At 51.1% G+C, this 26,478-nt stretch overlaps 1 protein-coding gene across 2 annotated transcripts; it reads left to right on the forward strand.

The window, feature by feature from the left end:
• Nucleotides 1–941: 941 nt before the first annotated feature.
• CREG1 (cellular repressor of E1A stimulated genes 1) lies at nt 942–9,427 on the forward strand (the record flags this gene model as incomplete). Of its 2 annotated transcripts, XM_080823831.1 has the most annotated exons (4): nt 942–1,569; nt 4,610–4,729; nt 5,930–6,114; nt 8,169–9,427. In XM_080823831.1, exons 1-4 carry the CDS (start codon nt 1,216–1,218, stop codon nt 8,170–8,172), a joined length of 663 nt encoding a protein of 220 aa, XP_080679957.1. In that variant the 5' UTR covers nt 942–1,215. The 2 variants fall into 2 exon arrangements, with proteins under 2 accessions (XP_080679957.1, XP_080679958.1); XM_080823832.1 differs by lacking the exon at nt 8,169–9,427 and having other exon boundaries at nt 1,162–1,569; nt 5,930–6,118.
• Between the last annotated feature and the right edge of the window lie 17,051 nt (nt 9,428–26,478).

Raw genomic sequence — 26,478 nt, forward strand, 5'->3', positions numbered from 1 at the left:
CGCGCGTCTTCCTCGCCTCCGCCCCTCCCCCGCGCACGCTCGCTCTCCCTCGCTCTCTCTCAAGTACACAAAGAAATAAAATATTTAGGAAAAAAAAGGGCGGCCGGGGAGGCGGAGAAACAACTCTGGCCGAGGCGGGTTGCAAGGCTCACGGAGGGGCCCGCCTCCTCCGCCGCCCCGGACTCCGATTGGTCCCCCCGGGGGGGCGTGACTCGTGGTCGCCGCCGTGGGCGGGGCCGGGAGCGCGAGGCTCCGCGCCGACCGCCTCCTCCGCCGCCCCGGACTCCGATTGGTCCCCCCGGAGGGGCGTGACTCGTGGTCGCCGCCGTGGGCGGGGCCGGGAGCGCGAGGCTCCGCGCCGACCGCCTCCTCCGCCGCCCCGGACTCCGATTGGTCCCCCCGGAGGGGGCGTGACTCGTGGTCGCCGCCGTGGGCGGGGCCGGGAGCGCGAGGCTCCGCGCCGACCGCCTCCTCCGCCGCCCCGGACTCCGATTGGTCCCCCCGGGGGGGCGTGACTCGTGGTCGCCGCCGTGGGCGGGGCCGGGAGCGCGAGGCTCCGCGCCGACCGCCTCCTCCACCGCCCCGGACTCCGATTGGTCCCCCCGGGGGGGCGTGACTCGTGGTCGCCGCCGTGGGCGGGGCCGGGAGCGCGAGGCTCCGCGCCGACCGCCTCCTCCACCGCCCCGGACTCCGATTGGTCCCCCCGGGGGGGCGTGACTCGTGGTCGCCGCCGTGGGCGGGGCCGGGAGCGCGAGGCTCCGCGCCGACCGCCTCCTCCGCCGCCCCGGACTCCGATTGGTCCCCCCGGAGGGGGCGTGACTCATGGTCGCCGCCGTGGGCGGGGCCGGGAGCGCGAGGCTCCGCGCCGACCGCCTCCTCCGCCGCCCCGGACTCCGATTGGTCCCCCCGGAGGGGCGTGACTCATGGTCGCCGCCGTGGGCGGGGCCGGGAGCGCGAGACTCCGCGCCGACCGCCTCCTCCGCCGCCCCGGACTCCGATTGGTCCCCCGGGGGGGGCGTGACTCGTGGTCGCCGCCGTGGGCGGGGCCGGGAGCGCGAGGCTCCGCGCCGACCGCCTCCTCCGCCGCCCCGGACTCCGATTGGTCCCCCCGGAGGGGCGTGACCAGCGCGCCGCCGTGGGCGGGGCCGGGAGGGCGCGACTGACGCTCGACCCCGGTGGGTCGCGGCGCCGCGCACTCTCTCCCGGGTCGCGAGCATGACAGGCCGAACCGGAGGGTCCGCGCGCGCTGTGGTCGCCGCGCTCCTGGCGCCGGCGCTGGTGGCGCTGCTGGTGGCGCCGGCGCGGGGCCGGGGCGGCCGGGGTCACGGCGACTGGGACGCCGGCGCGTCGCTGCCGCCGCTGCCGCCCCGCGAGGACGCGGCGCGCGTGGCCCGCTTCGTGACGCACGTGTGCGACTGGGGCGCGCTGGCCACGGTGTCGGCGGAGCCCGCGGTGCGCGGCCGGGCCTTCGCCGACGTGCTGTCGCTCAGCGACGGGCCCCCGGGCGCGGGCCGCGGCGCGCCCTACTTCTACCTGAGCCCGCTGCAGCTGTCGGCCGGCAACCTGCGGGTGAGGGGGCGCGGGGCGCGAGGCGGGGGCGCGGGGCGGGGCCGCTGGGGTCCGGCGCCCGCCGCTGCGGTGGTTCTTCGCCCGGCAGGACCCGGCGCCGCGAGTCGTCCGGGGGCTCCGCGGGCGCTGCTCGGAGGCTCACGGGGCGCGCCCTTCTGAGCGGGGCGTTGGGCTTTCCGCGGCCCGAAGCCGAGGCCCCCCCGCGGGTGCCGGGCGTAGCCTTGGGGCCCCCGTGCCACGGCCTTCCCGGGGAGGAGCGGAGCTGGGGCGAGGTCCGTGGGCTCGTCTCCGCCCGGCGCGCGCCAGGGCCGGGCTCGCCGCCCTCCGGGGGTCCCGCCGCCCTCCGGGGGTCCCGCCGCCCTCCGGGGGTCCCGCCGCCCTCCGGGGGTCCCGCCGCCCGGCTCAGCCGCTCGAGCGCGAGAGCCGTGCGGAGTCCGGGACGGGCTGCGGGTGAAGAACCCGCGGCTCAGGCTGAGGGACTCGCGGCGCCGCGCCGGGTCCGCCCGCCTTTCCGATTCGGGTCGCGGAAGGGCGGCCGTGACCGGAACGGGCCCCCCAGACCGGCTTTCTTTGGCGCACGCACAGCTCGTTGCGTTTTTATTTGGAATCGCAGCGGCTCCCCCGCACCCCGTGGCCGCGGGCTCACGCCCTAGTTTCATCTGCCTGGAGTCAGGTGCGCGTCAGAAGCGCCTGCGCCTCCTCCCGAGGTGGTGTCCGTCAGGCCGCCTCGTGCCCCACTTCCCTCTCGCTGGGCACGTTTGACGGTGTCCGCGCTCTCACCGGCCCAGGCGGTCCTGCACTCGTTCCGCGTCCTGTTCCATTATTGGCCGTTGTTGCCTCTTACCGCGATTATAAACTGGACTTTATCACAGGTGCGCGCGTCGGAGAAAACATAGTCTGTGTGAGGTTCCCGACGTCCCCGGGGGCGTCGGATTGTACTTGTGCGCAAGGGGTGGGGGAGGGCCTGGTGTCGTTACCAAGATTCGGAAATGGAGACTCCAGATTAGTTTCTTGGAAGATCTGTGCCCCTGGGGACCTGAAGCAAAATCAGACACCGCTGCTCTTTGTAAGAGACACACACCCCCGTCCACCCCTTCCTTATACCCACCCCACTCAGGCCTTTGCCCAAAGCAGGCTCGTTCCACGCCAGCGAGGCTCAGCCTTGGCTGGAAACACAGTCACCCGGGAAGACCTTAAAAAATAAGTGTCCGGGTATTGTATTAAAAGCACGTTTTATTTAAAGAAAAAAAAAAAAAACAAAAAACAACTCCCCAATTCCTCCCTGATCCTTCTAATGAGGGAGGGGGATTGAGAACTACCGCTGTCCGCGATTATATTTAAACTCTCACTGGTTCGGTCACCTGCTTTGTAGGAAGGAGACCAACTAAGACTCAGGTGCAGGGAGTGACCTGTGCCCGGCCACCAATGGCTGCCAGGCTGAACTCCAGCCCAGGTCTTTGACCTGTCTGGAGGGACGGTGCAAGGAACCTCTCCGGGATTTCAAGTTTCCGCCCTGGCCCTGAAAGGGTGTGGCTACATCGGAATTAGTCTGACCTGATCCCATCAGTTCACGAGTTAGGTTGATTTATACCTTCTTTTCCTCCTTCTGACCTCTGTCTTCTCCCTGTCACCCTACCCACCAGATTTATAGGATACCACATAGAATACCACATAGCATTTCCCTCTGCCCAGAGCCCTTTAACAACATCTGGCTGTCTAGAGCTGCTTAAGATTCACTTGGGATGTTTGCTCAAAGTACAAATACCAGGCCTGGGAATGGAGCCCAGAAATCAGCATTTTAACAAGTTCCCCATTGCAGGTGGTTCTTGGAAAGCACAGACAGATGCCAGCCTGCAGAGCACAATCCTGGCTCCCTAGCTTGGACTTGAGCCCCCCTCATTCCCCCACCCCCTGCCACCTCTCCTACATCTTTCCACCCCCCAAAACCTCTTTTTCAAGCAGATTGGGTTTCTCATTGCTCACAACCATGTGCTGCATTTCCCCAGTTCTGTTTTTGAAATTCCCATTATCGTTAATACGTCATCCCACTTCTGTCCTGATTTTGAGTATCTTATAAGGCTCTCTATAGAGTCCATATTACTCCAGGCTGTGTTGACATCTTAAACTCCAAATACACTTAACTGTACCATTCACTTGATAGTTAGTTATATATTGTCTTCTGATCTCTTCTGTGTCATTTTGCATTATTTAAGTTTTGTTTATGTCTGACTTTTCAGTCGATTATAAAGTGACAGAGGAATGAGAGACCTTTTTTTGGTCTCCTATGGCTTCTTGCCTAATAGTGCACAGACAGTGAATGTTTGGCTAAATGATTTCAAGGAGCTCTCTTGAAACTCATTTTTTTGATAGGTCACCATGAGATGGCAGAATTTTCCACACAAGCCGCTTGGAGTTTAAAGTACTAAATGCGACATTTGAATTTTGCTGTGATCTGTCAACAGTGCCTTTCCTGAAGCTGATTTCTGAAAAAGAAGGAAGAATTTTGCTTGCCCCCCTTTTTGAGTCTAAGCATTCTTCTCTTATTGCTAAAACAGGAATGAACAACTTCTCTAATTTTGAAATCACACAGTTTCTGCTAGCCTAAGATAACCACAAAACATGATTCAGCAACTTTCTTGGTTAAATTGTACAATTAGTTTGTTGAACAACTATGTATTTTTATGCCCTAGTTTCATACTAGAGTCTAACCCTTTAGATCTTTCGACGAAGGTCTAGACCAGCCTTGTATTTGGGTGATACCATAATCGTAATTTCCCTGGTGAATGTGAAACATTAAGAGTTTAAGAAAAAAGAGTGGCTTGGTTAATTTTTAATATAGGACCCTAGCCCCTGCTTTTTGGGAGGAAGGGTCAAGATCAATCTTTACCCAACTAGTCATTTTCTCAAGTGGTAGGTGATGTTTTATAGTTCATTGTTTCCTTGAAGAACGCTCAGCTCTAGGGACAATGTGCATGTGACTTGTGAGGTTGACTCCAGAGACAAAACCTCATGTGCGAGGATCTTTATTTTCCCTATACAGGAAAATCCACATGCTACGCTGACTATGTCTTTGGCACAGACGAACTTCTGCAGGAAGCAGGGATTTGATCCCCAAAGTCCCCTCTGTGCTCACATAATACTGTCAGGAACCGTTACCAAGGTGAGTAGTTAACAAGAACAGAGATGGGTTTTAGACAAGTACCATCTATTAATGATAAAAAAAGAGAGATCTTTTTTTAAATTTTAGATTTTATTTATTTGAGAGTGCAAGAGAGCACAAGCAGGGGGAGTGACAGAGGGAGAAGGAGAAGCAGGCTCCCCACTGAGCAAGGAGCCCGATGTGGGGCTCCATCCCAGGACCCTGAGATTATGGCCTGAGCCGAAGGCAGATCCTTAACCCACTGAGCCACCCAGGCGCCCCAAGAAAGAATGAAATTGATTTGTGATTGAGATACAGAGTGAGAATATGTTCTAATGTGTGCATTGATGAAAACTAAAGGCTTAAATTGGTTGATTTCATATAGATGTTCAATAAGATATTTATGCAGAAAACGAATGAGTTTTTGAAGCTGAACAGATAGATATAACAGCTGCTCAGCTCCTCTGTAAGGACACCTGTTCAACCAGAGCCCTCTGCCGCTGGCCATGTTGTACACTGCCCGGTATTTGCCGTGTGGGGCTCCTTGTCTCCGTATGCTAACAGTGGCTTAGGGCAGGGAGCGGACCGTGTAAGCTGAAATACCAGATGTGAACTTAGTGCAGGGAATGCTGCAAGGCAGAGGGCCGGGTGTCCCAGCACCGACCCGACTGCCCTGCCGGCAGATGTGCTTCTTGACTTTGCCGATCGTGATGAGCCCAGACAAGTCTGACGAGCGGTCTGGAGGTTCCGTGTGGGTGCCTCTGTGCAGCTGCATTTCACGAGCAGGAGAGAGGCGGGAATGGGGCAGGGAGGGACAGCCGATGCTGTTGACTTCCACTGTGCCTCCCGAGACCTTCGTCTTCGGGTTTGCCTCTCCGTGTTGAACACGGGCTTGTTACGGGGTCTGTGGGCCGACGTGACACGGCGTGAGCACCCCAACATTTCATCCTACGCCCTGTGCCCGTTACTCTGGTAGCTTGGAGGGACTGCCAAGCAGTGGAAGGCGGTCCTCGTGACGATACCCCCTCAGGAGATCTGTACCACCAACATCTGAGCTCCTGGATGTTTTCCGTTTTTCTGCATGCTTCTTGCAGTTTTCTCCTGATTCCTTGAGCTTGTAACTAAAGAAATGCTTCAGGGTTCTAGAATCACGCCCCCTTAGCAGGCCGGAACACAGAGTGTGGTTGCCATGAGTCATTCATGTCATGTATAACCCTTTAGGTGAACCAGACGGAAATGGGCTTTGCCAAGCATTCCCTGTTTGTCCGACACCCTGAGATGAAAACCTGGCCGTCCAGCCATAATTGGTTCTTTGCCAAGTTGAATATAACCAACATCTGGGTCCTAGACTACTTTGGTGGACCAAAAATAGTAACACCTGAAGAATATTATAATGTCACATTTCAGTAAGTATTTACACATCTTTCTTCTTTCAAATAGTGCACCTTTGATTAGCAGTCCTCAGTCTTTTAAAGTGGGGGGAGGAGGGTTTCACTGTTTCGTACACCACGAACCGACCCTTTTAACAACCTCGTAAAACCTATGACACCCCCTTAGAATAGTATATTTAGGTGTATAAAATACATAGGCAGTACAACGGAAGCCGATTCTATTGAAATACATTTATAAAAATATTTTTTAAATGTGTGGTGTTGTAATATGTTGACTTTTTAATGAACACATTAAATAAGATTTAATAGTGAGCCTGTAACATTACTGTACTTTCTGAGTAGTGAGGACTGAGTATTTTATGGCATTCGCCACAACCCTAACGTGAGGTGAGAGTATCTGCTTTCTTTGTTTCTGTGGCTGACCGTCACAGATACGCATCCGCTGGGCTTTGATGTCCACATTCGTCATGGAAGGAAATGATAAATTTCAATTAGAGCTTAATGAAAATGAAAACGTCTGCTTTCCATGCAAGTTCACAACCCCTGAGCTCTGTCTATAGGCTTGAACGCCAGGTTGAAACCTTGTTTTGCGGCGATGCTTTGGGGCCCTGGCTGACCTGTGAGCCTTTTCCCATGAGAATCAGACTTGGGTGCTGCTGGACTGTGAATGGTCCACATCTGAGTGCGCACGTGGCCCCTTTCCCATCAGCCTCAGTGCTGTGAGTGCTGGGGGTGCCGTGTGGGGTACCCACCAGGAGGTGGACACTTGGGGCTGGAGGAGGTCAACCCCTGAGGGGTCCTGGGAGAGAACGAAGAAGAAAATCGCCTGAAGAGGGGAAAAGGACAGGAAAGAAGGGTGTGATTAGATCCTTTGAAATTAGATCAGGGTTCAAATGAGGGATGCAGAGTACAGTTTCGGTGACAAGGTGGGGGCCTAGCTGCCTCCTCCAGGCCCAGCGGCTGCTCCGTAGACCGTAGCTCACTTGGGGACTTATATTCCCAGCGTCTCTTTATTCCACGTGGTTCCACACTGAACTGTCGACTTCCCATCGCCCTTGTCAATCTCTTCACCAGCAAAGCTCAGATTTCTTTCTTTGTTTCTTTTATTCATTCATTCATTCATTCATTCATTCCCAAACAGGGTCTAGGACAGTATGTGGCTCAGAGCAAGTGGCTTCTTCTCGGGCTGATAATTTGAGACGAAGATTCTCAGCTTCTCTGGTTGAATGAGGAACCCAGTAGTCACCGCGTTTATTTTGCTTCCGAGCATGCAGGAGGCGAGGCACAGGCTAGCGATTCTCTCCTGGCCTGACAAAGCCACCTTACTTTATAGGAATAGAGAGGCAGCCCTTAAAACATGATGACCTGGCAGTGAATTATCCAGGAGGATGGCTAGTAAGATGACAGGCCCACGACACAGGGTTAATGTTTGCTTTGACGAGACCTGGCGATCTCTGAAAGACATTATTTGTGTATAAATAACATGCCCAAGGGCAATGCTGGCTTTAATAAGAAAATAAAAATGTGCTTGCCTGTAAGTCTCCATGTTGAGTGAGTGAGTGGCATAGATAAATTTGAGGTTCCCATTTTCTTATGCAGACTAGGGAGCCTTTTGTGCAGCTCAGAGGTAAGAGGGAGCATTTCCCCATCCTTCTGAGAGGAGAATCAAAGTCTAGACCAGGGTGTCACCCTGTCTGAGGCAGGACAGAATCCTAGGGAGAGGCAGCCATGAAGCTGACCTTTCAGAGTTCAGCAGACTACGGTCCATTTCAGACAGTTGGGTGCTGCTCAGCAGTGCCCATCCCAGAGGTGCTAGCAGAGGGTGTGGGTGTCGCACTCACCGGGGAGGGGTGCTGGCCAACATCCAGTCTCCAAGGCCAGACCCCAGACCTATATAGATACCAGAACCCAGGCAGTTCCTCCGTATTCTGGGGTAGCTGAAATTCACTCAAAATCTTAAACCTCTGGATCAGGAGTTGCTTGAACCATTCCCTAGAATGGTGACCTGGTAAGATCTGTCAACTCAGTTTAACGAAGTAAGTCTTCTTCCTCTCTCTTCCCCTCTCCAGGTGAGGCAGAACATGGCATCTTGAACAACACCCGGGAGGTGGCTGTGGATGGCTTATGCACACCCGAAGGCCTTCATGTTTCTCTATAGAACGTTTCCCAGATGGGTTTGTTGGCTTTGCTTGCTTGCTTGTTTACAAAATAGAGTTGCACTATTCCTGGATTTCTTGGAAGATGTGGTTGCTAGGATTTTTTTTTTGCAAATTTTGAAGCCATTTTCTTAGAGGATTATCTTTCATTATGATCAAGGAAGTTTTATTCCATCCGTTCCAAATAGTTTTCCAGCAGTGCTCCTTGAAGAGAAGCCAGTGCTGGATTTAGGTGGCCCACTGGCATTTGAAGGTATTGGAACACCTGTCCTTACTTCCTGGAAGCCGCAGTGCTGGGGAGTGGGCCTCCGTCCTCCATGGCTGTGCCCAAGCTGCCTGAGCCTGGTGGTGGGGCTGGCCTGTGTGACTGTGCACGTGCGTAACCGTGCCAAACCCTCCTCCTTGTGGTCCGTTTGTGCCTGACAGTCTTGGGGAATTGTTGATCCAACATAGGGCAAAACTATTTCTTACAAAGTACTTTTTTTTTTTTTCACTTTTCAAATTAAAGTGAACAGAAGAAGTTCATAAACCTTTCCTGAGTTTGATTTCCCCATTAAAGTGGACACTGTATAATCTGTGTCCTCCACTCAAAATACACACTCACATATATGTATACTTTATTTTATTTTTCTACCCCAAATGGGCTTGCAAAAGAAGAAAGGATGCAGGGAATTTTGTGTGTCATTTTCTGGTGTTCTGTTTAAGTAGAGTTTACCAGACATAGACCAGCGTAAGCCAGTCCCCAAACGCACTGCCCCCAGCTGCACTTTGTAGCTTTTTAAATAAGGCCGCTCTCGGCAGGGGGCCGCAGCTGCTCAAAATCTTTGAATGGCTTCTGTGCTGTTGCTACCAAAGTCAGGTCATGAGGGAGAAGATAACGTTAAAGAAGAAAAATCACATTTCTTCAGAAAAGAAGAAACTGGTTTTATTATCTACACACATGATTTCAGGAGATGAGGGACGATCCTTCCTCAAGAGGGTGTCAGGAACCAAGCCGCCGGGTCCTTACGTGGCTAAGAAAGGAAGAGGAATACGCGTTGTCATGTTTTAAAACAACAAAATGAACTTACCTAAAATCTAGCAAATGGCTTCTGCTTAAGAAAAATGATTTATATTGAACTTGCTGAAATGGGCTTTTCACTCAAAATAATTAAAAGCATTATTTTCGTGAAGTGTGTTGGGTCTGTTTTCTTCAACATGGATGTTCATGTTTATTACACTTTCACCGTCTGCTGTTGAAACCCTTTTGCATTTTTATTTTAGCAAAACTGTTACATGATCAGCCGTTGGCTGCTTTCCTGCGGGACTTTGGGTGCCGAGGGAACTTGGGATAGAATCAGATTGAGGGTGTGTATCTGCCTTTCTCCCTTTACTCACTGACTGTGATTTCTCCCTTCACCACTTGGTGCCGTATGAAAACCTCTGTGTTCCGGTAAGACCCAGTTATCACCTGGAAAGCCAACCACTGTTTGACGGCGGGCGCTGGTGGTGGCTCCGCACTTGGGAGTGTGGCTGTCGTGCTCCGACTGACCACCAGAGAGCACCGTAGACCCCCGTGGAGATGCTGGGTTCTTGTCCTCAGAGACGCTCAAGTCCCCAAGAATGACACCCTGGGCCAGGTTGGGGGAGGATGGCCTTGATGGGGCCACTCGGGGGTAAAAGCAGCCCGGCGGGGGCAAGCGGAGAAGCAGGGGCCTGGTCTGCTGCTGCCGCTAAGCTTCCACGGAGTTACCACTTCCTCCATGTCGTTTCCTTCAGGGCCCCTTGTGCCCGCCTGCGGCAGCAGAGGGTCAGAGCCCTTGCCTTTACCAGAGGGGATGCGCGTCTCAAAGGAAGACTGGATTTGGCAGGGAACGAGGTAGGCCCCGAGCAAGAAAAGAGAATTTAAGATAGGTAATGGCTAAGGAGCCTGAGACTACGGAGCCCAGACAGCTGTGCCCCGCGGAGTTCTCTTGGCTTCGGGTGTGTGGTTAGCGGGTCAAGTCTGCTTGTCTTTACCAAGCCATGGCCAATAATTAGTGTTTCAGTCTTCTAGTTCAGGTTCGGATTCCCTGGAGACGTGGAGTGGGGTGGAGAAAAATCCTTCAGGAAATGCGGCACGGTTCAATGAGATCAGTGCATGAATTACCTGACTGGAGGCGGTTAATATCACGGCTCCTTTCTTAGTGAGATTCAGACCGAAGGTCACAAAGTAATTGAAGAGCCGAGCCTACTTTCCTATCATGGAGTGTGTTTTCAGTTTGAGCAATGAAAAAAAAAAATAGCATTCTACTGTTGTGCAAAGCTGGTAGGTCAGTATTTTTTAGGAGAATCCCAAACTGTCACTTCAGAGACAAACGCTCTAAAATTTTCATCTGAGAAGACCATTATAGCTTAAGTCCTTTTTGGGATCAAAGGAGGTATAAATCAATAAAACAATCTTTTTCTTGTTTTTTTTCTCTTGGTATTTATTGTAAGATATATATCTGTACGGACAATTTTTTAAGGTTGAAAATTCATCATCTCACCAGTCAGCATGGCTGCTAATATTTTGATGTGTTGGCTTCCAATTTTTGCATCCATGAAATTTTTTCTGTGAAATCAATATCGTGCTGTATGTGGATCATGAGTCACACTTCTTTCACTCAATCAGACTTGTTATGTTCCCAGAAACCGCTCTTGAGGATGGCGTACACTGGCTGCAGAATATCCCATCAGGCCCATCTCCTCCGGCGGCCAGCTGATGGTCTGTGTTAGCGCTCCGATCGCTAGTGGCAGGAACCCTCATCAGAGTAGTTTAAGCAAAAAGAGGAGTTCATGGATCTGAAAATACTCCTTTAGCGCTGTCTTCATCTCCTGGCTTCTCTGCCCACTGGGTTGGTCCTAACTGCAGCCAGTTTCATCTTAGGGCACAGAGGGTACACCTTCCCCGGCGAGAGAGACGTTCCCGCTAATCTCCGTGTCCAGGTGGGCTGCCCTCACTGGCCGAGCCGGGCCACGTGTCCTTCCCTGCAGGTGGGTTCAGCTCGGTGCCGGTGTTCGGAACCACAGGGGCTGGGAGAATTTTGAAGCTTCTGAAAGAGAAGGAAAAGTCAGGCTGACTAAAGGGTTGCTGGACAGACAAGAGCTAAGTGCCATTTTCACTTTCTCCAGTTTTGTACATGTGAGTGACTTCCGGTTCTTCCTTGCTCTAAGAGAAAGATCTTATGCATAAAGTGTATTCTGCATCTCTGTTTATGTCCTTCGATGGCCGAGGCAGAAGCCCGAAGTGCTTGTTCCAGAGTGCTCCTAAGAGTTTATGTCAGTGGGGCCTGCATGTGACCTACCATAATGCATGCCCAGGGCACTGAATTTAGCAGGTAAAAATAGAATTGTTTTATTTTAATTGAAGTCCTTAGGTTACTGGTAACATTGGACATTTAAAAACTCAAATGCTAGTTGCCTTTCTTTCCTTTGCTTCAAATATCAGTTGGCAACCAATAGGTTGAGTTTTCTCAAAAATAAAAGTTATGATCATCATAAGACATGATGTTACAAAATAAGTTCATACACAGTGTTTTTTCTCATCCTTGCAACAAGCCCAAGAGGTAGATGGGGCACATGTTATTGTCCTTCTTTCAGGACGGGAATTGGAGTCCCCAGGCGGTTAGCATGGGGGTGTTCCCACTGTCACATTGTCAGGCCGGGTCCTTAATCTAGTTCTAAGAATCCAGGGACCTCTCTGCTGCTGGCTCACAGGGGTCCTTTTGATGAAGTCTTAGAACGTAAGTGAGGTTCGGTGGGCTGAGGTCTGGAGCCGACCACCAAGAAAGAATTCTTGAGGCATCTTTGGTGCAAAATGGTGGTTTATTAAAGCCTGGGGACAGGCCCTGTGGGCAGGAAGTGCTGCTGCCCCAGGGCTCTGAGGGGTGGTCCATTATATGCTTGCAAGTTGGGAGGGGGTCAGGGATGGCGTAAGTCTCTAAGGAATTTTGGAAGCAAGGTTTCCAGGACCTTGAGGGGCTAGCTAATGTGGGGAAAAAGGTGATTCATTACCAGTAATAAAACCTTTGTCATGAGACCCTTTAGATGTGTATCGGTGGGCCATATGTTTGGGAATGATTGTCAACACTATCTTGGAGGGTTTAGAGAAGCTTCCAAAGGAATTGTTAAAGGAGACTTACAGGATCCTGGTTGGGGGTAGGGGTCATCAGGCTAGGATTGCCCTTTGCCCTTAGCAAAGTGTTAAGGTAGAGGCAGTTGAGTCCCTAGAGGAATGTCACTCTGCCTGTGTCAAGGGCTTGTCAGTGGGTAAGAAAATTTAATAACTTTTCCTCTGCCTCTGTTTCCCACATCACTTTGAAGAAATGTCTTGCCACTTGTATTTAAAGTTGTGTGGTATAGGAATGGCACAGGTCGGGGCGCCTGGATGATACCATTGGTTAAGCGTCGGACTCTTGGTTTCAGCTCAGGCTGTGATCTCAGAGTTGGGACACTGACCCGTGTTGGGCTGTGTGTTCAGCACAGAATCTGCCTGAGACTCTTCTCCCTTTAGCCCTCCCCCAATCCTGCACGTTCTCTCTGTCTCTCTCTCAAATAAATAAATAAATAAATCTCAAAAAAGAAGAAGAAAAGAAAGAAGAAATGGCGAAGGTCACCTGTACGCACAGTCCAGTTTTCACAGCTAGCGGCCTGACCTCTCCTGGGGCAGGCAGTGTGGTGCACAGGAAGGCTGTGAACCCTGCAGCCGAAGGTCTAGTGAGCCCGATTCCCACTTAAGCACTTAACCAAGTGGCCTGAGGTGAGTGCTCTGCTCAAGGTCCCTTTTGTAAGTCAGGTGACACCTAGCTTGGTGGTGACCCTCGGCATCAGTTCATCTCCGTCCTGGTGTGGGATAGCCTAAGGCCAGTGCGTGGAGGATCTGGAGCCATTTTCTTGGTGATAACACCGCAAGAAGGTCACACCTGTTGTGTGTCAGTCACTGGTCTCCACTGTGCCCTGGAGGAGACCCTCCCTCACCCTGTGCTGGGTGTGTGCCATGTCTACACCTGGGAGAGGGGGGAAGCTCTGGGGTCCTGTGGTGGAACCTAGTGAGAGATCAGGCCCAGCGGGCTTGGAGCCAGAAGAGCCCAGAGATCTCAGTTTGACGTGTCCATGGTTACAGGTCTCTGTGGTGCCCAGGAAAGGTTGCTCAGAGCAGGAAAATCCTGTTCATGCCAGGGCCAGACCCGGTGCCCTGCTGGAGTTCTGGGCCCTTGTTTGTCTATTTTAACTACCTTACCTTTCTCCTAAGTTGGTGACTGTCCTACGGGCTGTAAAGGTCTACTGTGGGGACCCTTCTGTCCCTGCCTAGCAGTCCCCAGAAGTGGGCTACCATCAGACTTAGTCCTTGAACAGGAGGACACAGGCCTGGATTGGGGTGGGGGCAGGGAGTCTGGCCAGGGCTGGGCTGGGCTGGGCTGAAAGGGGACTTCCAAGCTACCAGCTGCCTCCCTGCCGTGTGAGCTCATGGGGTCCTTCCCCCTTGCAGATGCTCAAAATGCAGTCTGCATGAAGTCAGAGCCACTCCAGTGCCATAAGATGGGCTAGAGCCTTGCAAACCGATGGTGAACTGTGACGATCTAATTGGCTTGTTGGATGATGGATGACTCAGGCAGCATCTCATCCAGCAGGTAGAGGGGAGCTCCCAGGAGCTATAGGAAATGGGAAGTTTTACAGGCTGTAGGGGGCAGAGACAAGGAAAGAGTGGATTACATCATCTTTCTTTGGGAGAAGAAAAGGGGCCACGTGGCAGATTTCCTCATTGGTAGTGATCAGAAGATTCCAGACTGACTGGTTGAGACTACATTCCTGGAGAAGGCTGAAACTGTAATTAGGTTAGGTATTAAGCCTTTGTCTGGTGATGTGGTTTTAGCATTAATGACTCCATTTTGGGCCTGTGGTTTCTTTTAACACCCTCATATGGAAGCCTGGACACAAGGCAATCACCGGCTGCTCCTTTAGTCAAAATGGTGCAGGTGGTAGATCACAGCAGGCAGGGGTAAAAGGCCGGGGGGGGGGGGGCATGGGAGAGGCAGGAACAATTATCTGTAAATATAATTTCAAGCTAGAAGACAGCAGGTGGGGGCCATCTGGTTTATCTTTCCATCTTTCTTTTCTTTTTAAGACAACAAGAAGAAAGTGCTTACTTGTTTTTAATGCTTCGATTAAAAATACAAATAAAGACAATCACCTCTTCTCTAACAAGTGCTTACTCAGCTTCGCATATGTCCTGGGTCTCATGAGACTGGGCAGTCCTGGAGAGCTGCTTTTCTGACGGAGGAACCCACAACATCGCTGTCTGTTTTTCATGGTGTTTTTCAGTCTCAAGTAATAAAAACTCCCCTGGGAGTTCTGCCCCTTTGTCTTACAGCAAAGGACACCAAGTCCTAGAGAGGCCCAGTGATCTGGTCAAGATGACACAGCAAGTCAAGGACAGAGCTGGGACCAGCTCCTCGGTTTGTGCCTCCCCACAGTGGCAGCACCTGGTGGCTCCACACTGGGAGGAAGACCGTGTGGTCGAGCAGTGGAGGGGAGAAGCCACAGCAGAGGTGAGGGGTTTGTGAAGAATATCCACTGCTAGCCCATAATCGGGGACTGGGCTCGCAGATGTCCTAGTGTCTCATGGGTTGAAGCTTGCCCATTGCAGACGATGATTTTGTGTTTGCTCAGATGTCCAGGAATATACTTGATAGGTGTTTTGGGGCTAAACTCCTCACCTCCACCAACCCAGGAACTGGAACCATGTCTGTGTAATGCACGTGAGCAGAGACACTGAGTCCCCACCTGGTGCTCAAGAACTTTGGAGGTCAGAATGAGGAAGCACACAGGGCCCTGCTCTGCGGTGGGTGACTGCCTCCATCCTTCCGGAGGGCTTGTCCACACACCCCCTGCCATCCACAACCTCCTCCTCACCCCTCTGGGCTCCTGTCATTCCAGAAAGACCTTGCACACAGCATCTGCCCCCAAACATTTAACAACCCCCAGGAGTCCTTTCCTCAGGCAATGGGCATGGTCACCACTCCTGAATGATGTAAAAGGGAACAAATTCTTCCCAACAGTTTCTATTCTGGGCACATAACATATCATTTTATTCATTGCTCCAACCATCCGCTGTTGGCCAGCCAGCTGGTCAGTGGATGGGCTGGACTTTGAACCTGGGGCTGGCAATTTCACAGCTCATGTCGTTCCACCTCTGGGGACCAGCACCCAGGAAACCTGAATTATAGTCCTGATTCGGCCATTTACTGGCTTTGTGACCTTGAGCAAATGACCTCACTTTTCTGAGTCTCAGTTTCCTTACCTATAAAGTGGAAACTATATACCAGTATTGACTACCTTACTGAATTATCATGAAGATTAATTATGACATATATGCGAAAGTAACCCACGAATGTAGGCATTCCCATTAAAGCAGAAAAAGTTCTGTTTGCAGTGGAAACTCTTTGACTGTCAACAGCAATATGCAGTCGGTCCGAGTTCATCTCCTCCTGTGACGGCATCTCTTCAATTTCACCTGTGTTCCAGATTGTTTCTGCTATCCCTTGCCACCATTGGAGATCTTTTATATCCTTTTGTGGTCTTCTCATCATTTTTTTCTTTCCTGTGTGTTTGGACAGGAGGCATGCTTTTCCTCCCTCAAGCCTTACTAAAGAAACAAAACTTGTGACTTAATTTTCTTCAGGACGAATAATTTGGGGGTTGGGAAAGGGCCCATTAGGTAAAACTCTTACAAAGAAGACCCAGGCCAAATGGCAAATTTGCAAGCGCATCTTCAGGGGCCATGCATTTTCAGCATCTGTGATAGTCAAGGCCATTTCAGCAGCAAGGTGGAATAAAAGTCCTATAGCTTAAGAAAAATTAATTGGCTTATGAAATGGAAAAGCCTGTAGGCAGGCCTGTAGATATGGCATGGTCCAGGTTGTCAATGGATGCAGTAAGTGTTCTGTTTTTAATACATCTCTTGTTTTGTTCTCCTCTGGGTTGGCTTCATTCCCAGGCAAGCTTCCTCCATCTGATAAGAAAGATACCAGGCATACCTAATCCTCACAGAGGAAGAAAGAAGGAACATCTTTTCTCATAGCTCTTCTTTGGGAGACAGGATCATGAGATGGCCTCCAGAATTTCCACATTTTGTTGTATATGCCCCGTATCATCTCCTTGATTACAGGAAGAATCTGTGAATATGATGGGATATCGCTCCTGTGATTATGTTATGTTATTGTGGGTGGGCCTGACCTAATCAGGCAAACCTTTAAAAAACCCTTTAAAAGTTTTTTCAAGCTGGTTGCAGAAGTCAGAGATTGGCTCTGGTTGTCCTGGGAGAAGGCAAACATCCATGTTGTGAACTGTCTAGAGGGCCCCATTCAAGCAACTACAGGTGTTCTCTAGGATCTGAGAACAGTCTTGGCCAAAGTTGGTAAGAAAATTAAGATCTCAGTCCTATATTTGTAAGGGAATACATTTTGCCAACAACCAGTGAACTTAGAACGGGTTCTTGAGCCTCCGATGGGAACAGCCACCCCAGCTGAACGATCTTGATTTCAGCCTCATAGGAACCTGAACAGAGAGTCTGGTTGTGCTGTGCCTGGATTTCTGACAGTACCATGAAATGATACATGTGTGCCGTGTTCAGCCACCACGTTTGTGACAGTCCGTTGTGGCTCAGCTGTCCCCCGCTCCGCCAGTTGGTACAGCTTAGGGCTGCGCTCTCGGCCGCGGCAGTTCCTCCTGTGGGGGGAATGAGAGCACAGGAGTAAGCACTCAGCTTCCTCAGTGGGGTGGGCTGCTGCCACCGAGGCCCGCTTCTCTCTCATTCCACTTAGAGCGCTGAAGCCCGAGCGGCACCATGGGGCAGGAAGAGACTGGGAAGTGGCGGTTAGGACACTTGGAGGGCATTAAAGCGATCTGGATCCCATTCGCTGCACTGTGGACTCCGTCAAGAAGCCAGCCGAGGAACTGCCGGGGCGACTTTGCTTCTAGATCCCCCAACAGGCCCAAAGACACCCCAGGGCCCTGCACGCCTCCCCACATGCCCGGCTCCCTGATTGCGCTCCCCACGGCAGCCGTGAGGGCACGTGTTGGCAGATGTCCAGTGAGCATACACAGAAAGCCAGCCTGAATCTGTGGACCAGAGAGAGACATGGCATGGCAGCTTGTCCCCACTATGCTGACAAGCGCTGAAACGCCACGTGAGACGCTCGAAGGAGCGACAGCGAAGGATCCCGACACTGCAAGCGGCGGTGAAACGCAGCGAGAGGCGCTCGTAGAAGTGGCAGTGCCGTTTGCCACCACCGGAGGCAGCAGCGAGCTGCAGTAGGAGACAAGGGATGGTGCGGCTTTACAGACGGTCGCCACTGGAGGGCGCCGTGAGCTGTGATGGGAGAGTCCCTGGAAGGCGTGGCAATGCTGCTTCCCACCACCGGAGGCAGCGGCGAGCTGCAGTAGGAGACAAGGGATGGTGCGGCTTTACAGACGGTCGCCACTGGAGGGCGCCGTGAGCCGTGATGGGAGAGTCCCTGGAAGGCGTGGCAATGCTGCTTCCCACCACTGGAGGCAGCGGCGAGCTGCCGTGGGAAACACACCGGAGGAGGCGTCCGTGCAGCCTGCGGGCTCTGAGGGCCGTGGGGAGGTGCTGGGCGAGAGACCGGGAACCGTGAGGCAAGGCAGCTTGTTTTCCACGGACAGAGTGTTGAGCTGAAGACTCTGTTTCCCCAGGCTCAAGAGTGGTGGTGACAACCGCTGGAGCCAGGCCCCCGCTCAGTCCGCCCTGTGCCCCGTTGCCCCAGGTCGGATGGGAATGTGCTGTCAGGATGGCTCAGGAGGGTCCTCCCGGTGGGGGTCTGGGGCCGGGGGACCAAACTCGACCCATGGTGCCTTTGGAACCGAGGAGTTGAGTGTTTGTTTGGAAGAGTCTATTTGCTTCCAAAAAGGACAAGGACATTGGCCGGCTTTAGAAGGAAGTGAATGAGCACTTAAGAAACAAGCATGTGTCCCTCCTTCTCTCAGGAATCGGAGCAGGTGTGTAGGCTTTAGGTGGGAGGCGCCTGCTTATCCGCACCTGAGAACCCTTCTTCGCTGGGGCTCCACGAGACCTGAAGTTCGGAAATCAGCGTCTGAGTCAGTCATGCCACTTGTCCCAGGACGTCAGCTTTCAGAGAAAACAGCAGGCCCGTGGGCCACAGTGGCACATCCATGACAGCATGGCAGGTAAAAGTTCTCTTTCACCCCATGCATCCTGGGTTCTCTCTCATCTTCACTGGAGCCAAAAAGTCACAAGAACACAGCTGTCAGCAATGGAGAGTGGCTGCTAGGGTTCCTGAGTTTCCCTGTAGGGAGCACCTGGCAGGGGACCTCATTTTCTCTGCTTATTTCTGGCTCCCAGAGGTATTTGGAGCATCTCTTTCCTAGGCAATGCCTTGGATTGGAAAAGGAAGATGAGATGGACTCGGTGTGTGTTTGGAACCTGGAATGCGTTCCTTCGTCTAACAGTGTTGATTCCGTGGGCCCTAGGCTGTGGTAGAATGGCTGGTGTCTAGAGTGAGGAGGCTGTTTGTGGTCAGAGAGAGGCTTGAATGGTGGCTTCTCCTTTGTCCAAGGGGATGGATCCTAATGGATTCGTCTTTTTTCCCCAAAGAGTTCTGATGAGAGCAGAGGGAACATTCAAAAGGATTCCAAGGAGCCTTGGAGGATTGAAAAGGGAGGCTTGACTTTCTAGTTTCACTCAGCGGACCATATAGAGAGTTGGCCATGGCATCCTGTCTCTGCAGTTTCATGGATGGTGAAGTCAGAAGGAGAGTCTTTGGGAATTTCACTGGTTAGAGGCATTCTGATGGCTTCCCAGGGAATGGCGTCAGGAACCCTGGGATGAATTTCTGGGGTTGCTTGCCGGACGCTGTGTGAGTCATGTTATCCCCCAGGTTTTCTGTTTCCTCCTTAGGAAATTGCTGGCAGGGAATGTTCTGCTTCCAGCAGACCCTCCTGCACTGTCGGGGGTATGCGGGTTGTTGCAGCCACCCTGGAAAAGAGCATGGTGGTTCCTCCGAAAGCTAAGAACTGAACAACCTTAGGATCCAGCCATTGCCCTCCTAGGTATTTCCCCAAAGGGCACAAAAAGGCACATTCAATGGGGTCCAAGCACCATGATATGGACACCAGCATTATCAACCATAGTAAAACGATGGAGGGAGTCCTAATGTCCATTCACTGATGAGCGATATGTATGTTAGGGTCTGTAATCAAAGGACTGAGACTGATACAATGCAAAGGTCAAGCAAAGCTTTATTTCGCACCAAGCATCGAGAATCAAACTGACCGGTCAGGGTCGTCTCTTACAAAGAGGCCACCCTTCCCCGCCTCACAGACTAGCTTTTAGAGAGCAAAGACCATGTGGTTGAGCCTGGCTACACACAGGTCGCCAATGAGATTACAATTTACCCTAGCCTATCACCTTGGCGCCCAAAGGGTGGGGCCCACTCTCCCTGGTCGCTAGGGAGACAGTATGCATGCCCCACTGATTGGATGTCTCCACCTGGCCTGCCCTGCCCTTGTATCTGGGCTTTGTAAGTAAGTTTCTCTGGGTAGGGGCAGGGTCAATCTAAGTTTACTGCATAGGGTCAATCTGAGTTTACTGAATAAACAACAAAATGGCTCCCTCTGGCTATGTAGGCCCTTACATTCCCCCCTTTTCTTTGGAGATTAGTCAAATCTTTGACTTTTCAGCCAGTTCTATGTTCTCTTGTTGTAAGGGGTTATATTGAACATGTAAGACTAACATTTTTATTGCTCTAATTTTCTTTTGTACAAATGACATTAGGGTGTTTATAATGCAGGGGCCAAAAAGTCACGTTAGTGCACGGTCAGCTGATGTGTTAGCCATTCACCACTTTTATAACCTTTTCCATTTTCCCTAATTCCGTTCATCTAATTTCCCACCTATACTTTATGCAAACAGGTAACAATAGGAGCAACAATAAACTCCTAGTCTTTTGAGTCTTAGCTTTAGTCCATGATCGGCGGGGTCCACCGGCAGCAGCTTCCGTCTCTGGGGGGCATCTTCGTTTCTGCTATAGCAACCTCTTGTAGCTGAGGGCAGAGCGGGGGGGGGGGGTGTCTCCTGAACATTCTTTCAAATGGGGTCACCTTGTTTAAGTAGGGTGTACACCGCGCCCTGAGGAGGGCGAAAGGAAGGATATCTACCCATCCACCGCCAGTTTCCAGAATTAGCTTTGTCAAGGTCTCTTTAAGAGTCCAGTTCATTCTCTCTACTTGCCCAGAGCTCTGGGGCCGGTAGGCACAATGTAGTTTCCAATTAGCACCCACAGTCTTGGCCAATGCCTGTGAGACTGAACTCACAAATGCAGGGCCGTTGTCTGACCCGATCGCGAGAGGCAGCCCAAATCTAGGAATTATTTCTTCTAATAGCTTTTTGGCTACCACTCCTGCCATCTCGTGTTTGGCGGAAAAAGCCTCTACCCAGCCTGAAAAGGTATCCAGAGAAACTAACATATACTTGTGCCCATATTTTCCGGGTTTCATCTGTGTAAAATCTATTTTCCAATAAATTCCTGGTTCCTTACGTCTTTCTCTTTTCCCTCTTCCCATTCTAGTTCCTCCTGCATTAACTGCCTGGCATTGAGCACATCTATCAACTACATCTTGAACGATATGCCCTAATTTAGAAACCTGGAACTGCTTGCCTATAAGCTCCTTGAGTTTGCGTGTCCCCAGATGAGTACCCTGATGTATCTGGTCCACTAACTTCTTACCTAGTCTTCGAGGAAGAATTAACTTTCCTGTTTTAGTCTTTTTAAAAAATTTTTTAAAAAATTTGTTTGACAGACAGAGATCACAAGTAGATGGAGAGGCAGGCAGAGAGAGAGGAGGAAGCAGGTTCCCTGCTGAGCAGAGCACTGGATGTGGGGCTCGATCCCAGGACCCTGGGATCATGACCAGAGCCGAAGGCAGAGGCTTAACCCATTGAGCCACCAAGGCGCCCCTTTCCTGTTTTAGTCTTAGCCCAGCCCCTTTCATAGTCCAATTTAGCCCATTTTTGTAAATACTTTAAATCTTCCTCTGAATAGTTCGTTTTTTTTCTGGTAGAGCTGGAGCCAGGAGTGTGACCAGCTCTTGCACTGTCCCTTGGGCTGCTTGCCTTGTGGCTTGATCTGCTAATTAGTTTCCTTTTGAAATCAGATCAGTACATTTTTGGTGTCCCAGGCAATGCATAACGGCCACCTCTTTTGGGTCCCAAATAGCCTGGAGGAGAACCAATATTTCTTCTCTGTTTTTAATTCCTTTTCCTTCTGCTGTTAATAAGCCCCTTTCTTTATAAATAGCCCCATGTATATGGAGAGTAGCAAAGGCGTACCTGCTGTCCGTATAGATGTTGGCGGTTTTACCTTTGGCCGTCTGCAGTGCCTTAGTGAGTGCAATCAGCTCCGCTTTCTGCGCCAATGTTCCGTGTGGCAGGGCTGCCGTCCAGAGTTCCTGCTCAGGGGAAACCACCGCAGCTCCCGTATACCTCTTTCCATCGACCATATAGCTACTCCCATCTGTGAACAGAGTCATCTCGGCATCCGGGAGGGCTATGTCTCTGAGATCCGGCCTTATTCCTGCGACTTGGGTTAGGGCCTCCCCGCAGTCGTGTGAGTGGTCAGCCAGCTCCTCTGGCAGCAGCGTGGCTGGATTTAGTACCTCCGGGGGCCGGAAGGTCACTCTTGGTTCATTGAGGAGGAGGGCCTGATACCCTATCTCTCAGGAGTTCATCATCCATCAGTCGGGTAGAGTCCGGAGAAGGCCCTCAATAGCGTGAGTGGTGGTCAAGATGAGATTTTGACCCAAAGTCAATTTACTTGCATCCTTGACCAGGAGGGCCGTGGCAGCAATTATGCAGAGGCAAGGGGGGAACCCAGCTGCTACTGGATCTAGTTTCTTGCTAAGATAGCTACTGGCCTTTGCCAAGGCCCCAGAGTCTGAGTCAAAACTCCTTTGGCCACCTCTGCTTTTTCATCCACATACAAGTGGAAGGGCTTGGTAACATCTGGGATGGCCAATGCTGGGGCACTCAGTAAGGCTGTTTGTAATTCTCGAAATGCTCCTTCTGCCTCAGCTGTCCACTCTATCATAGTGAGCCCCCCTTTTGCCAGTTTGTAGAGAGGTCGGGCAATCTCCGCAAACCGTGGTATCCACAGCCTACAGTAGCCCACCGTCCCAAGAAACTCCCTCACTTGTCGGGACGTGGTGGGGCGGGGGTATCGGGTGATCACCTGTTTCCTGGACTCAGACAGTGAACACTCTCCCTCATGGAGATCAAAGCCTAGATAAGTGGCTTGGCTCTGACAGAGCTGTGCTTTCCTTGCTGACACCCGATATCCTTTTTCCTGCAGTCGGTAAGAGAGCTCTTGTCCCCTGCAAACAGGACTCATAGTCCTCAGCAGCTACTAGCAAGTCATCAACATACTGTAACAGAGTGACTCCCAGGTTGGAGGTTCTGTACTCATGCAAATCCTCATGTAGGGCTTCATCAAAGATAGTGGGTGAATTCTTGAATCCTTGGGGAAGTCTTGTCCAGGTGAGCTGGCCTTGGAATCCTTCCTGTGGGTTGGACCACTCAAAAGCAAAGAGGGGCTGAGACTCCCTTGCTAAAGATATGCAGAAAAATGCATCTTTGAGATCTTTCTGTGCCATTTGCCCCTTGTACCCAGACTTCCTCTCCACATAGTTTTCCCATAGGTTTAAGTAATGATGAAAATTGGGCTCCCATGTCCACCAAAAAATCAGTTGATTTCCCCTCCACTTCAATTTTTACCCAAGGTTTGGGGAGGGGCTCCAAACCATGGCCCCTTCATTCTCTGGAGGACAGCATGGCCGTCTTCCTTTCGGGGCACTCCCTGGCCCAATGTCCTTTTTCCTTAGAGTAAGCACACTGATCTGATCTAAGTCTTCCCGCCTGCCTTCTCTTGCTTAGGCTTTTACTTCCATTTACCATCCCCTACCTGCATTTTTCCTTTCCATTGACATCTTTCCCCCTGTCTCCTCCCCGCCTCATGTAATGCCAAAACCTTAACTGTTTTTTTTTTTCTGTTTTTCATCCTCTTGTACATCCCTGTTGTTAAACAACTTTTCTGCTATTCCCACTAACTCAGTCAGATTCTTCCCTTCATATCCTTCAATTTTCTGAAGTTTCCTCCCTATATCAGGGGCTGACTGACTGGCAAAAGCAAGATCGTCTAAATGAGCTATCGTGCAACTTCCCTGAAGTTTACCTCAAGTTGTCTAGCTTAGGTGAACAAACATTTACTTTTACCTCTCTGTAAGTTACAGATAACTTAAGAAAAAGTTTCCCTAGTCTGGAAGAGCAAACATTACAGAACCAGCAATGTTTAAAATAAGACAAAACATTAAGAGACACAACATTACAATCTTTCAGTTCATTTAGTCCCATGTTGCTAATTCTGGTTTAGTCCGAATGCAGCTTTTACTTCTGTAAATTCTTATCCATTTCAGTTCCAGGATTTTAACATATCAAAGACCTGTATTTGTCCTGAAAGTCTTCCCATATGAATTCCCTTTAAGGTGGAAGTCATTTTACAAGAGAATTCTTAGAAGGCAAATTTATGAATCAGTTAAGCACAAAACATGTTCACCAACAGATTTCAAAAGCACAAACCCAGTTCCAGCAGCCAACACTCTAGCATTTTTCCCATTTGTTTAAGACCTAGATGTCCAACAAATTTAATTCCATTTGTCATCCAAGCAAATCTTTAAAATTTCAGGATACCAAAGGTTCCGAAAGCTACTTTAACAATTACCCATTAAAACCCTGAGACAGACAATTAACCTTCAGTTTTAGTCATCTCTTTGTTAACAGATTTCACATTCCACCTGGGCCCACTCCACTTCTAATGTTTACCTGAGACACGGGTGGGAAGATCTGGAGTGGGGGGTGTTAGGTCCAGGGGGTGCTCTTCTTGTTTCCTGTCAGTGAAGAACAGAACAAAGTGCCGCCAGAAGGCAGAGAAAGGGTCCCAGTTCTAGAGCTCATCAGCTCCAACAGAAGAGCAGACGCCATGCTTTCCTGCCAGCAAGGGGGAGGGGCTAGGCAGTCCCCATCGGGCCAGAGAAGAAAGGAATTTCCCTGAAACAAAGGGAGTTTTGGCAGCTGCTTGGGAATATTCCATAAAGTCTCTGCCTCGAGTTAGACTAACCACAGTTGGCTCCAGTTATAGCCATTAAAAGTCAGAGTCCCCTTACTCTCTGCTTGCCCCGTTCCTTCAAACACAGCAAACAACACAACAGACAACAAAGACAAGACAAAGACAACTGAAGGCCCAGCAGTCTTTACCCAGAACCTGCCACCGGTGAGGACGTTCTAGGGGGACTCAAACCCCCCTGACCGCCTAGGGGAACTCGAACCCCCTGGCCACCTGGGGGGACTTGAACCCCCCGTCGAACTACCAGTGGAGGGATGGGGCATCCCTGCATCCACTGCAGCCGTGGGGAGCATCGCTGCGTCCAGCTTTTCCCCAGTGGACTATACCCTAGAGCTCTGCAACCAGACAGACAGGATCCCGAGATCTTACCTTCAGAGGCTTTCCCCAGAAATTCTGATGCTGGCTCAGTTCTCGTCGTTTGATCCCGGATGAGCCCCCAATGTTCGGGTCCATAATCAAAGGAGCGAGACTGATACAAAGTGAAGGTCAAGCAAAGCTTTATTTCTCACCAAGCATCGAGAATCAAACTGACTGGTCAGGGCCATCTCTTACAAAGAGGCCACCCTTCCCCGCCTCACAGACTAGCTTTTAGAAAGCAAAGGCCATGTGGTTGAGCCTGGCTACACACAGGTCGCCAATGAGATTACAATTTACCCTAGCCTATCACCTTGGTCAGAATTGGCGCCCAAAAGGCGGGGCCCAATCTCCCTGGTCACTAGGGAGACAGTATGCACGCTCCACTGATTGGATGTCTCCACCTGGCCTGACCTGCCCTTGTATCTGGGCTTTGTAAGTAAGTTTCTCTGGGTAGGGGCAGGGTCAATCTGAGTTTACTGAATAAACAACAAAATGGCTCCCTCTGGCTAACTAGGCCCTTACAATGTGTATACACACACACACACACACACACACACACACACACACACACACTCACACACATATGTATATATGAACGCAGATATCTAATCTCCCATTAACACACACACACACACACACACACACACACACACGTATATATGAACGCAGATATCTAATCTCCCACATATTCTTAATGGAATAGGAGCCAGGTTCAGAAAGAATGAAATCTTACCATTTGGAAGGATGTGGTTGGATCCAGAGCGGATTTAGCTAAGCAATATCAGTAAGAAATGACCAATAGCCTATAACTGACTTCTATGGAATTTCAGGAAGAAAACATGAACATAGTGAGGGGAGAAAGATAGGTCAATGAGGAAAGAGACTCAAACTTAGAGCACCAACCGAGGGTGGCTAGAGAGCAGGGGTGTGGACGGGAAGGGTTCAATGGGTGACGGTATTAGGGAGGGTACTCGTTGTGATGAGCTCTGGGTGTTCTATGCAGGCAAGGAATCACAAAATCCTACCCCTGAAGCAAAGGAATGAACACTGCATGGAAACAAGTTGGAATGGAAGTCAAGGAAGGAAAGAAGAAGACCATGTTCTACTTCATGAGGAGTGAGGTAAAAATGGAGGGATTTTCGCTCTCTTGTTCTCTTGATGATCATTTTCAAACACACTGTGGTAGGATATACTAGTTTCTGTTTGCATAAGGAGCCCTCAGAAAGCTGCCAGGAAGATTCAGATGTCAGAGTATGTCCGTGTTCCACTGATATGTTCCTTCCAGTCAGCCCAGGTACAAAGGTAAGTGGAGAGAAATATGGCAGAAGAGGAAAGGAGGTATTAAACATTCAGGAGGTAGCCTTCCCCCTTTCTCAAGAAATCCTTGGGCTGGTGTCAATTGAGAAGAAGGAGAAGGGATCCCAGAGCTTTGCGGCAGGCAGGGGAGTTCCAGGTCTGCCTAGAACTGACAGGGGTCCGTGAGGAGAGTTGATCTAGGGGTGTGGCAACCCCAAACTGCAGGTCTGGAGGAGGGTTCCCCGAGGAGCTGAGTTGAGGATGGGAGTCAGGTGCCGCATCAGGCTCCAGGGGGCTGCAGAACATGCGGGAGTTCTCAGAGGTACATGAGATATCTCTGGCTATGACAGCCCCATGCA

This window comes from Martes martes (assembly GCF_963455335.1).
Source record: "Martes martes genome assembly, chromosome: 15".
NCBI classification, from domain to species: domain Eukaryota; kingdom Metazoa; phylum Chordata; class Mammalia; order Carnivora; family Mustelidae; genus Martes; species Martes martes.